At 30.0% G+C, this 13,241-nt stretch overlaps 1 protein-coding gene across 2 annotated transcripts; it reads right to left on the bottom strand.

Annotated features, from left to right (window-relative positions):
• Positions 1 to 2,113: 2,113 nt before the first annotated feature.
• Positions 2,114 to 8,075, bottom strand: LOC105155878 (serine carboxypeptidase-like 18). Of its 2 annotated transcripts, XM_011071862.3 has the most exons (14): positions 7,818 to 8,074; positions 7,588 to 7,733; positions 5,952 to 6,028; positions 5,701 to 5,823; positions 5,517 to 5,619; positions 5,333 to 5,370; positions 5,113 to 5,214; positions 4,875 to 4,961; positions 4,184 to 4,342; positions 4,022 to 4,093; positions 3,792 to 3,943; positions 3,576 to 3,689; positions 3,409 to 3,463; positions 2,114 to 2,395 (listed from the first exon to the last, which is right to left on the bottom strand). In XM_011071862.3, the coding sequence occupies exons 1-14, from the start codon at positions 7,949 to 7,951 to the stop codon at positions 2,312 to 2,314; spliced, it is 1,446 nt and encodes a 481-aa protein (XP_011070164.2). In that variant the 5' UTR covers positions 7,952 to 8,074; the 3' UTR covers positions 2,114 to 2,311. The 2 variants fall into 2 exon arrangements, with proteins under 2 accessions (XP_011070164.2, XP_020547679.1); XM_020692020.2 differs by lacking the exon at positions 4,875 to 4,961 and having other exon boundaries at positions 7,818 to 8,075.
• Positions 8,076 to 13,241: the final 5,166 nt, after the last annotated feature.

Here is a 13,241-nt window from a genome sequence, read left to right as displayed (position 1 = left end):
GAAAATATGGAAATCCACTAACCAAACCCGTTTCACAGATTTCCATACTCAGCATCTGGACAGGATGATACTGAGGCAGATGGGTGATTGGCTTTAGGTCAAGTGGGAGATTGTTAGAATAGGTGGCCCGAAAGCTAATTAGATTGACTATTTTGTAATTTATTTAATTTCTTTATTTTATAATATTGAATTAAATGAATAATAGTAAGTATTCATCTGGCCTTACGTTGTTGTTCTTACTCGTGTATTCATACATTGCAATAAAACCCACAGATCACTAATCAACCAATAAAGTTGGGTTTTGCATTTGATGAAACTATAAAACCAACTTCCGATGGTTAGATCTAAAATATTCCAAGTCAAGAGCTCCGAGAATGGTCATCGAGGGTCTATTGAGACTTGCACTAAATATCGCATCTATTTGATGGGTGTTGTGTTTCATAGGCGATAGATGTATGGCGTCTATGCAATTTTAATGGGTGATTAACAAAGGTTGCCAAGTCGACTGAACTAACTCGTAGGGAGTCTTCATATAAAAGTCAGTTAGGCTTGGTCGGTATGACTTGAACTTCTTGACTCCGATAATATAGATTTTAGTCCTCAAAAACTTGAGGATCCACGCAGTTTCATATATAGGACGACTGTATCTAGAACCTGGTAAAAAATAACCATGTTCTGATGTGGTTATTATAAGCATCGTTCTAGTGCAGTCAAAACATGTATGAATGAGTTCCAAGGGAGGATCCGTATCCTATTATGAGATGGTAGCGATCTCATATGCGTTCTGATGTCTGTTGTGCTCCTAGGAGTCTGTCGCCACAGCAGATAATCAAATAGGAAAGTATTTTTCTATGATCGTCAAGTGGAGAAACATAATCAGAATATTAAGGATATACGTCATGTCTAGGATGAGAATCGGTAACCAATTCTATGCCCTAAACTAAGACCGGGAGATGGACGATGAAAGGACCGTACATGTATACACTCAGTAGCCTTAAGGTTCACACCATTTTCACTTAACGGCCACCCATGGTAACTAGTACTTTTGAATTAATTGTTAATCGAAAGTGATTAATTAAATATGATTTAATTAATCTAGTACAAATATATTTTCCAATCAAATGATGTGTTGACGCAAGCCCAAGTCTAGCTGAGAGTAGACCCACGGAATTAATTCGGTAAATTAAAAGATATGATCATTTAAATGGGCAAACCCATGTGATGGGAAGCCCAAGATTTAATTGATGACATTAATTAAAATTTGGGTTGGATTTAATTAATTTGATAAGATCAACTTGAATTAAATCGGATGAATTAATTAATAGGATCAATTAATTCGAATTTTAACTTGGTAATTTAATGAGATTAAATAAATCAGGTAAGTCTCAATTATTTGACGGATAAATTAATTGGGGTATGGGCTAGGATTTATTTGATAAGATCAATTATATTTCATTTGGGCTTTCGAGAACTTATTGGATTAATAATATGGAGGTACAAGCCTATAGGTTTAATTTAGTTTTAAATTAAGTCCAAATAGAATTAAGCCTCGAGCCAGTGGGGTGGCCACGCCTCCCTATCGCGAGGTATTAACGCCCCCTCCGCGCGCCCTCCCCTCTCCACCACCTGAACACCTTTGGCCGAGAAAAATCCTCCCCACCATCTCCACCAAAAACCTCCCCACATCACATTTTAATCAATCCCAAGTGAAAACACAATGCAAAGCAACTTAAAAAATTATGTATAACTAGAGAGTGGAAAAATTACCTTGCTTGCCATTTGAAGAGGAAAAAATATGAGGCAAATGTGAGGAGAGAGCAAGTATAAGTTGGAGAGGAAACAAGTGTAAGGATGTGGGTGGAGAAAAATAAATGACTCCCCACCCACCCACTCCCATCTATTAAACTCAACTTTTTTATTTCTCAAAAACTTGATTACTTTTAAACAAAATACTACGTTAGACACTAGATATTTCTTTCGAGAATTGAGGGATATATGATGTATATGTTGGTAACATATATTTATTTACAAAGATAAAAAAAAAATTATATATATAAGTCATACAATAAATATATACACCCTACCACACTGTATAACTTTCAATACCACTATAAATACTAAATAATTAATTTTTTATATCAAATTACTATTCATTAATTTGACAACATATAAATCACTCTCTCACAAAAATTCTCTCTCTAGATTTAATCACGCCTAATATGTTTTTGTGCCCAAGACAAAATTCTCATTTCATCCATTAATCAAAATTACAACCACATCACGGTACCATTTGTGTTGAAATTGTATCATTCTAGAGAGTGTTTCCACGAATCCATCTATCGAACATGACAAAGCTTTCCTTAGGTCTGAATTCTGGATTTGTATGGCCACCTCCCTAAAAAAACCAAAACGTAAAGGTAAGTGAAAATTTTTGTAACTTTTCGAAAATATGAGAAATTAATCAGAGAAAAGTTCAAATAATTGTCGATTAACAATCAATCATTTCGAATATTAGGAAGCTTGATGCTATTCATATGGTTAGTAGTTAATTTTGAATGTGAATTGGTAGATCGTAATGACGATGCTAATATTCTATTCGACAATATTATCATAGTTCACATGTAAATCTTTTATGTATGTTGTTACTTCTATTTCTATTCCAGATGTTTTTTGATATAATGTCATTGGAGTATAATTGCAAAAAGCACAAATGAAAAATTAGAAATATATAGAAACAACATATACTACTTAATAAAAAGTAGATATTACCAATGAGATTCAGACCAATGAAATAAAGAATCAAACTACAAATATGATAGAATTTGCGGTGCAATGCTAGGAACTAACATTTGTATATAATAATGCATAAAAATGAAAACTTGAAGAACGAAAACATTACCTCAAATGACATGACAAGTTTAAAATATGACAGACTAAAAATCTTGCAAGTAAAATACAACCAATCTTATTAAATTAGAATTGCTTATAAACATTACAAAATAAATGACTTTAACAAATCAATTTTGGGTTAATATTGGATAATTATTGTCGGCATTGCTTTTTGTTACTTGTGTACGAACTTTCTAGTCTTGTAAAACTAAAGTGAGGCTGTGTTTAAGTACATAAATATTTTAATCAATATTTCTTCAATATTTTAACAAAATATATTATTATTACAATTAAAAGTATTTTACATCTTTAATGATTTTACCTTCTTTTGTAGTTATTATAATATTCTGTCATAAAGGTTAAGATCTTTTTTAATTAGTGAAACTTTTATTTTTACATTCTATAAAAATTCAATGGTTTTTATGAAACTTAATGTTTACGTGCAACACGCGTTTGTATTACTAGTTTAGAGAAAGAATAGAATTAATACAAAAAAACAAACATGTACAAATTCCTTACCTTGATGGTGGCATATGTGAGTTCGTAATCTCCTTGTGCATACTGCATAGTGTATCTTTAAAAAGAAAAAGTGTGATTATCAGTTGTTTAACTTGAACAATTTAGATAATTAGAGGGTAAACATGTAAATTAAGGATATTATATGGGGCTTCAGTTCAAGAATCAACCCTCCAATTTGATTTTCATGAAACCAAGGTCTCCAATCACTTTTAATTGGCACTTTCAAGGATTCTATCCATTTTTCAGTGGATATGTGAGGAGCCATCATATCATGATCACCGCTGCCAAAATATCAATTACAATAAAGTATAAAAAAAAATCTTAATTAATATATTTATAAGAAAGAAAATGTATGAACAATAAATTAAATAATAGCAATTTACCTGAAAATCAAAACTCGAGCACTTTTATGTGTGAACTTCTGGTGATAGCCTACTGTCCTTTTAACATTATTTATGTAAGGAATAATCCCACTTGGACCAGGTGTACTATTAACAATGCTTTGGTTGCATCTCACCCATTGCTTTATTGTTCCCTGTTCAATACTTTTATCAACTTATGTCCTAAAAATATTGAGGACAGGTTTAAAGGTTCACTTAATTGATTAGTATACCTCACGAACATTAAGAGCTTTTTGAGCAGATTTATCATTTGCCCATGTATGGGCAAGGCGAACATTATCTTCCTACATGGCATAGAACAATAATCACTTGAAATAAAATAAATAATGTAAAAGAAAACCAAAAATAAGCCTTTGAGAGTGAGAGAATATTACTCGGCACCATTCTTTTTTCCCAGCAGCAACTACCGATTGTAAAAAATTTATAGAATTTTCTTCAAAAGACATATACCACGACAGGACATCTTGTTTCTTTGCCAACGAGTCTTCACACCACGGATCTAATATATGGGCCTTGGCAATTCTATCAAGACACTAGATGCATTTCAAATTAATAGAAAATAGTTAGTTATATATAAGCCATTGTAATATATATATATATATTAGACAAAATTTAACTAACCATATTAAATTGTGACTAATTATATATAGTAAGTGACAATATTTTTTACTTTTTCTACTAAAAATGTTGTTTATAACTTTATTAGACAAAATTTAAGTGATAATATTAAAGTTTTCACTAATTATGTGTATTAAGTGACAAGAACTCTTTTTCTTTCTACTAAAATGTCGTTTATAACTTTTATAAAATTGCGCATAAAGTTATCATATAAATAATTAATGACTTAAATAGATATTACTCAGTGACAATAAATATAATTGTTATTATATTTGTTTGTCACTATGTTGTTATAATAAATATATAACTAATTATTTATAGTGACAATTAATCCACAACTCCTGCCTATAATAATTATAATGTTACAAGATTAAAATTATTCTCATCATTTTTTTATTTGTAGTGAGTTTTGATTCAGGAAAGCCAATAAGAGTTCTCCATACTTACCTGATTTATTTTTTCAATATCATTTAGGCATAAATCATTATCCGAATCAACATTCAGGTAGTTCCCATGACAATTAACTTTTGCCGACTGAAAAAACAACACCAAAATTTGTTATCAGAAGCTTGCTAATTTAACTTGAAGAGTTTCCTTCTCATTTCATTATTATGATATTATATTGTCACAACATGAAAACTTGCAAAAACTTTGCTTCTAGAAAAATAATGTAAGAGCAGATTGCCTGATATAATTTATCTGATAGGAGTCCCATTCGGTGAGCGTATGGTATTCTTTCATTAAGGTCGGCGAACAAATCGGTAATAGGATTTCCTATTCCATAACCCTGCTTCCAATTCCAAGAAAAATATAAGAGGAATTAAATTACTTTATATAAAAAGTAATATCAATTAAAAAGAAACATCTGAAGAAATTAAGTTTTCCAGGTTCTTTACATACTATACCTTCATATTTAACACAGGTTTGTCCCCTGCATCAATGCCTATCAGATGAAATAAGAGAATTATATCAGCACAAATTCTTAGTGAATTTTTTTTTTTCTTTTGCTGCTCACACATAAATATATTTTTCATTTGATCTTCTCTCTTAATTTAGTAAAAAATGTGTTAGGTGTAGGTCATACACTACCATTATACACTTCATTGACAACAAGGGGAATAATGATGCCACCATAAGATTCACCAAAAATGTAGAGTGGATTCTCTAGATATTTGGGGTGGCCTATAAGCCACTGCAAGTCAACAATGAAGCAATCTATTAGCCTCATAATGTACTCAATTTGAATAGAAATTATTTTGCATTATTTTCTCACCTTTTTAAGGAAGTCGTAAGTAAGTTTTCCAGACAATGTATCGTTTGCAAGGGAACTTTCCAAAGTTTTTGAATAAGAAAATCCAGTACCGACAGGTTGATCGATAAACAAAATGTTGGCAGCCTATAAATTTGAAATGACACAATTCATACTGTAGTGTACACACATCTCATAAATGGCATAAAACTTAAACAATATCCTCTTCATAATTATTATAATTACAACATAGCAAGATAGAAGATATATTATACCTTTGTCCAAGCATACTCATTTAACTTCAGTGCTACTGAACCCCCTTTGCTATTCGCATAGTCGAGCATAAAGGTACCTACACCAAAATGTGAATATAAGTTTGTGTAATGCAGAAATGTTTTTATTCAATTAATTTTACCTATCAATATGGCGTCAATGAGTTTTCACTTTCTTCTTAAAATGATAGAACAAGTATTTACTTAATTAGTCATTAATTGGACATCTTGCTTCTTTTTAAGTTTCACGATTTCAGTCTTTTTGTTTATCGAAGCACCTCCACCGACGAAAAGGGTGAAATTCGATGAAAAAAAGACTGAAATCGAGAAAATTAAAAAGATACAGGACCAAAATATTATTTTGAAAAGTTAAAAGTAAAAAATACTGGCAGAAATAGCCACTTTGAACAAAAGCCCCAATATTAAAATATCACATGAGAAACACATGCATTTTTCCTTCAAGAAAAGCAAACTTCGATTGAAAAATGACTAAAATCATGAAAATTAAAAAACTATAAGACATAATTACTACATCAAAATCTTAAACAATAAAAACACCAAATAATTCAAAGTGAAGCCTAAATATTAATGTACATGTATTGTCAGTTTGTCACACCACCTTTTATGAGAAATGAAATTTGTAATATTTAGCTTTCTCGGTGAATAGAGATTTTTATTACATAATGCATATAATTATTATGATTTCAAATTATCACTAATATTCTTTTTTCTTATATTAGCAAAATATATGCATATTGTCGCATGAGCATAACTTTTCGAGTATTAAATTAACATAGAATTATACCAAAATTGAAATCCTAATAAATATTAAGATATTTTTGGTCTTTATGACAAGAGATTATCAAAATAACATTAAAAATGAAGACATTTAAATGGAATTCCAATGCATTGTAAAATTAGTATATTCTACACTACATAATTTGTTAATAATAAATAATTCTTAAATACAATAACATCGGAGATTGTGCAAGTGAAGAACACATAACGTGGATGGGAGTTAAATTCTTCTTTCCCAAAATATTAATATATTGTTTTAACCTTTTTTTTTTCCAAGAGGGTTCCTGTCTGTTCTAATTTTGGGCTTAAATAACTTTTTAATCCCATAACTTAAGTTATTTGGTGTTTCACTCTTTTAATTTTTAGGATAGTATTTTGATCCTACATCTTTTTATGTTTGTGGTTTCGATCGTTTTTCTCATCAAAGTTCACTCCTCTATATGTGCATCCGAAATGACCTTTTAAAATAAGAGTTAGTATTCCTATTGCCTCTTTTTTGCTGGTATTTTTGTTCTTTAACTTTTCAGAATAACATTTCTGTTAATCATATGTTTTCAATTTTACAATTCCAGTTCTTTTTTCATCAAAATTCACCTTACTCGTTAGCGGAAGTGAACTCCAACAAGAAAGTAACTAAAATAGAAAAAAATTAAAATAATATCGGAACCAAAATGCTAACTTGGAAATAAAAGTCAAATGCATCAAATAACATAAGTTAGGGAGTCAAAATACATTTAACCCATAATTTTTTTTTTTTGGGGGGAAGGGGGGGTTGAATTTAGCCCTCCGATGAGTATAAATTTACAAAACCAAATATAAAAGCCACATATAGAAACCGTACCCATTTCTAGTAAAATGGTGGAAAGACCCGTACAACCAGGTCCCCCAGTCAGCCAAAGTAACAAGGGATCCTTTTCAGGTTTGCTTTCAGACTCAAAGAAGTAGTAGAAAAGTTGGGCCTCCTCATTTTCTCCCACACCGATATATCTAATTTATCAATAAGATTAACACATCAAAGCAAAAAAAAGGCAAAATAATGGGATAAAAACAAAAGAAATAGGGGAAAATTACCCGGTTTCAAATTTGTTGGGGAGTTTATCGGGCAAACCAGGCAGACTTTCGACCAAATGCTGTGCCAAAACTGCTCTGCTGGAGCAAAGAATCAGTAGCGGAAACAGCAATAGCTTGAGAGAGATCAACTCCATTGGAACAATGCGGTCGGAGGTGCTGTGACTGTTGTCAGTTGGTCATCAAAACGAAAATGGACTTCTCATCATATATGCAGAGAGTCAGAGCAAATACTGTTCAGACTTGCGTGTACAAAATGTAGTCCTTCCAAATTAAAAATATTTGATGAGACTTGGAGACAGCTGCACTTTGCCATTATAATATATGCACTTGGCATTATAATATTGCATTGTCCTGTTTACACTTCTCTTTATATAATACGAACCTGATCGAATCGGATGTTTGACAAATTGCATATTCATGTAGTCGGGTTTGGGTTCTATATTATTTATTATTAAAAAAATTAATTCTATAGAATACGAATTTTAATGCTATATAATTGAATGAATATTCTACTATAATCGTGATGATACAAGTTTTATTAATTTTCTTTTAGAACTATAAATATACAATATTTTTTAAATAATTATATTTTTATTAAAGGCGTTGTAAACTTCTAATTTTTGAAAAATATTTAAAAGGACCAGACTTGCGACTTCTTCATTTTGTTGGCACCAAATATTGTTATCATTTTGGGCTCGGATTCTGTTGGATGATAAACATGAATTATGCTTCCCCAAGTGAGTTGAATGCGCCTAATTCGATCCGGTAGAGAGACCTACAAGATAAAAATTGTCAGGCCACACCAAGAAAGCCACGGTTAGAGTCATCCGATACGTAAGTTAAACAGGACATGAAGGAAAAAAACTCATTGTCATACTAAATGTTAGAGTAGCAAAAGTTATACTTAACCCACGGACTGCTATCCATAAATTTCCCAACTGTACAGTTTCATACAAACTACATATCTAAAAATTATTTATTGGACACAGTGAGTCTATTCATACAAGTTACGATATTAGTTTGATAGAGATCAAATTAGAATGACCCGAAATAAATAACGTAGATCTATAACTGTCTGCTGTTTATAATTATAATGAGGGTATGATCATCTTCATACCCCTTCAGCCTTGAGGAGATTACACCCTCATCATGCATAGTATTTGGAAATCTAGGAATGCACTTGTTTATGAAGGGAACAGAGATAGATGGGGAGTTGGTCTTGTTCATGGGGCAGATACGACTATGGAGGAGTATTAATGCTCAAGTTAACAATAAAGACTTGAAACCATACACATGAGAAAACTCGGAAACGTTGGCTGTCACAACCAACTGGTGGAAAGTGAGTACAAACCTTGGACTTAAGATGGTAACATGAATGAGTTTTCGCTGTCAGTCGCTGTGGTCCAGTCCCTGTATTATATTAGGGTTTTTTTTTAATTTTAATTTTATTTGTTACTTTTTTACGATGAAATTGTACTTTTAATTTTTGTAATTGAAGTTCAATATTTTTTGTCTTCTATTTTACGAGATTTTTAAAATGGTTTCAAATGTAAAAAACTCGACACATTTAGTTTTATACTTTAACATATAGAGGACTAAATGCGTCAAGTTTTCTCAAGTTTTGGTCCAATTTGAAAATTCCGTAAAGCAGAAAACTAAATATCGAGTTTTCCCAATCTTGGGATTATTTTGAAAATCTCATCAAGCAGAGGGCTAAAAGTGCTGAACCACCTTCTTATGGGACTAAAAATATAATTTTGCATGATTTATTCACATTGCATCCCATAAAGTTAAAAATTTTCGATATTAATCCTCATGTACATCTTCAATAGAATGTATGACAAATGCTAACGACCCCATTTATTATTAGACGAAAAATAAATGTGAGAACTAAAATTAAAAAAAAAATCAATTTAGGTGATGAAATATAAAATAACCATAACAGCTAGGACTAAATTGAAAAAAACCTTGACATATGAGATAAAAAATGCAATTTTCCCCAATAGAGGAGATCCATTTACCAAACTTTGTTCTACTTCTGATTCTTTTATAGTTAATCTCAATTATAAAATTATATTTATATATTTGCAATGAGGAAAATAATAATCAATTAATGTCAGATGTGATAATCTTGCATATGAGCCAAAAACAACCATTTTATAGGTATACAACATTAATACACACTACAATAAATATAACATTCACTACAAAAATGAAAAAAAAATGTGGTATTTGGGGCGATTTTAGGAACGTTTTTTTTGGTATTTGACACTGTTAGAAATTAAAGAAATTATTTTGAATTGGAGTTTGGAACGATTTACGATTCGGCGTTGTACACGATTTCCTAATATTTAGTAACGGTTGGTGAAGAATAGTTTCAGTTTGGACCAATTATTGTAACACGTTGATGGTGACTGTTCTTAATAGTGTATTTGATAATAAAATTTTATTTTTTTAATTGGAACTCATGGATAATATTTGGAACTGATATTTAATTTAATTCAGGATATTTTTAAAGTAATTTTTGTAATATTCATGCGTGAATTTTGAAACTATAATTATTTATACTGTTTTGTTATCCACCATTTGTAATAAAAAAAATATGCTAGCACCATATTTTTTCCCACTTGTCTCTTTGGTATCATACTTACTCTACAATGCTTTCCAAATTTTCTTTGCAGTATAGTAGGGGAAATGACATTTTTCGTCACGTAACTTAGGGCCTTTTCGCTTTTAGTCCCATTGATTACGGAATTTTCACTTTTGGTCCTATAACTTCCAACAAGAATCAGTTTTGGTCCCATGACACATTTTTGTTATACATTTTAATGAAAAATATCACGTGCTTAGCACAAAAAAGTTAGAGTCTTTACACTTTTAGTCCCATATGTTACAAGATTCTCACTTTTGGTCCCATGACTTTAAAATAATAATACTTTTGGTCTCAAGCACTTAACAACCACGTGGCCTTTTCCGTTAAACATCTAACAGGAAGGTATCAGGGGACTAAAACTGCTTACGGGACCAAAAGCGAGAATTCCATAATCAATGAGATCAAAAGTGAAAAGATCCTAAATTACGAGAAGAAAAATGCAATTTCCCCCAGTATAGTACATTCTATCATAATAATCGTAACAATAATTGAACAAACAGTTGTAAAGATAATACTGATATTTGAATGCATCATTGTTGTAGTTCTCCATTTTCTCTTGGTGGATAGTATACTCATCATCATTCATTTAAGTATCATCGACCTTGTTTGAATTTTTTCAGTATGAATATGGAAAACCTTGAGAAGGCTTAGGGGAAAAAGTACTTTACCCTTCCATCTCATGAAATCGGTACCATTAAAACAAATGTCCTTGTTGAGATCTCCCACACTGACATCTCATATAAGTTCCTTTATCAAGAAATATAGTTTTCCTTCTTTTCTGAAACTTGGGCCTAATTGTCTGTTAATGTTTGTTGTTTCATCTCATCTCAAAAAAAAAAAAAAAAAAAAATCATTACATTTTCTTCTCTAAAAATTTAGTATAATTACACGTAAACTTCTTGTGATTTGAGAAATTATATTTAGCACTCTTGAGATTTGCTTCTATGTAACAAATAAGTCCCTCTATTAGTAAAAATTTACTGAATTTATTGATATTAACAAGAAGAACTGCATGAAAATTTATATTTATTTTCGATTGACTTACTACTGACTTATTGAAGGTCTTACGGCAGTTTAGTCGGAAAAATTTTATATGACCTGCAATAAGTCGGTAATAAGTCAATAGAGGGTAGATATTGATTTTTATTTATTTTTGTTTTAATATTAGCAAATTCAGTGAATTTTGACTAACGGGGAAATATATTTTTTAGACGGAAGCAAACTTCAGGAGTATTAGATGTAATTTTTCAAACTACAGAAAATTTACATGTAATTACACCAAACTTTAGAGGAAGGGAGTGTAATTATCCCTAAAAAAACGAGATAAATTGAGTTTGGTTGAGGTGAAGTTTCTGTTTTAGCATGCGATTGATTGTGAGATTAAATTATAACAATGATAGTTCTTTTAATAAGTAAAATGATATTAATCAAGTAAAAAAAAAGGTTATAATAATTAGAACAATAATTTATTTCTTTAATTGTAGATCTCAAGAACAATTTAAAATTCAACCACGTTTATTAGGCCGAATAAACGTTTTTTGTAGATCTCAAGAACAATTTTTCGGGCAGCTACCTCTCCTCCATGCTGTGCCCATTTACCATCTTCCACTATTTAATTAGAGCTATTTTCTATTTTAGGGATAATTACACTCATTTATTTGAATTTTGATGTAATTACACATAAATTTTTCTAATTTAAAATATTACATCTAATAATTCTTAAATGTCTAATAAATAGATTTATCTGTTAGTTGAAAATCACATATTTGTTATTATTAGCAAATAAATTGAATGATAATTAATACTTTTCCAGAATTAACTTATTGCAAGTGAAATATAATTTTGATTTTATTTTTTTTATATTACCTGATAAGACTGTTTCTTTTTTAACAACTCGATTGTTGGATTACTTATTTACATTAAGAAATTATTAGAATAATATGATTGATCAAACTTATGTAAATTTTTGTTAGATTTTTACTTAGGTGTTATCAAGAATCGGATTAATTGATGTTTATAATTGTTGAAAATGATTAATGATGATGAGAATTTGCAGCGGCTGCCCTAAAAATTTGGTTTTGCTCCCATATATCCTTGAGAGAAACCAAGAGTGGATCCGGCAAATGAGGCACTTTATTTAAATTAGTGCTTGTGGCACATTTAAATATGTGTGCATAATTAGTTTTAAAATTTAAACAATTAATTATACTTTTAAATTATATATATATTACTTAGATAAATAAAAGGGTTAATTATATTTTATCATCCGAACTATGATCTTATTTACACTTTAATATTTAAACTTTTTTTTTTGTGTCAACTTACCATTTCAAATTTATAACTGTTCTTTCACCAAGTTTTATGCAAAAAAAAAAAAAAAAATCAGATGCAATGAAAATATGATATTTAAGAATTATGTGATGTGATGTTTTTCTAGCAAGAAATTTAATAAAAAATGATCATAAAAAAATTTAGATGCCAAATATTAAAATGGTTATAATTTGAATTGCAAAATGTAATTTACGCAAAAGAAAATATACTAAAGAATAAAAGAAAGTTAAGAGAACTTATTGAAAAAGAAATGAGAGAACAAACATGAATGCTAAAATGATGAATATCTTAATTTTGTCCGAATAAGGGACCAATATTATTAAGCAACTAGAAAGTTAAATAATAATTCTAAATATATCCAAATGATGGACCATTATTAATTAATTGCTTATAAAATTGAAATAAGTTCAAAATAAGAATGAAATCTTAAGAATTGCCAA

The sequence above is a fragment of the Sesamum indicum genome, linkage group LG2 (genome assembly GCF_026168435.1).
Source record: "Sesamum indicum cultivar Baizhima isolate 11 linkage group LG2, ASM2616843v1, whole genome shotgun sequence".
In the NCBI taxonomy this organism is placed as follows: domain Eukaryota; kingdom Viridiplantae; phylum Streptophyta; class Magnoliopsida; order Lamiales; family Pedaliaceae; genus Sesamum; species Sesamum indicum.
The sequence above is the reverse complement of the archived record's forward strand: the minus strand, read 5'-3'. Positions and strand labels throughout refer to the sequence as shown.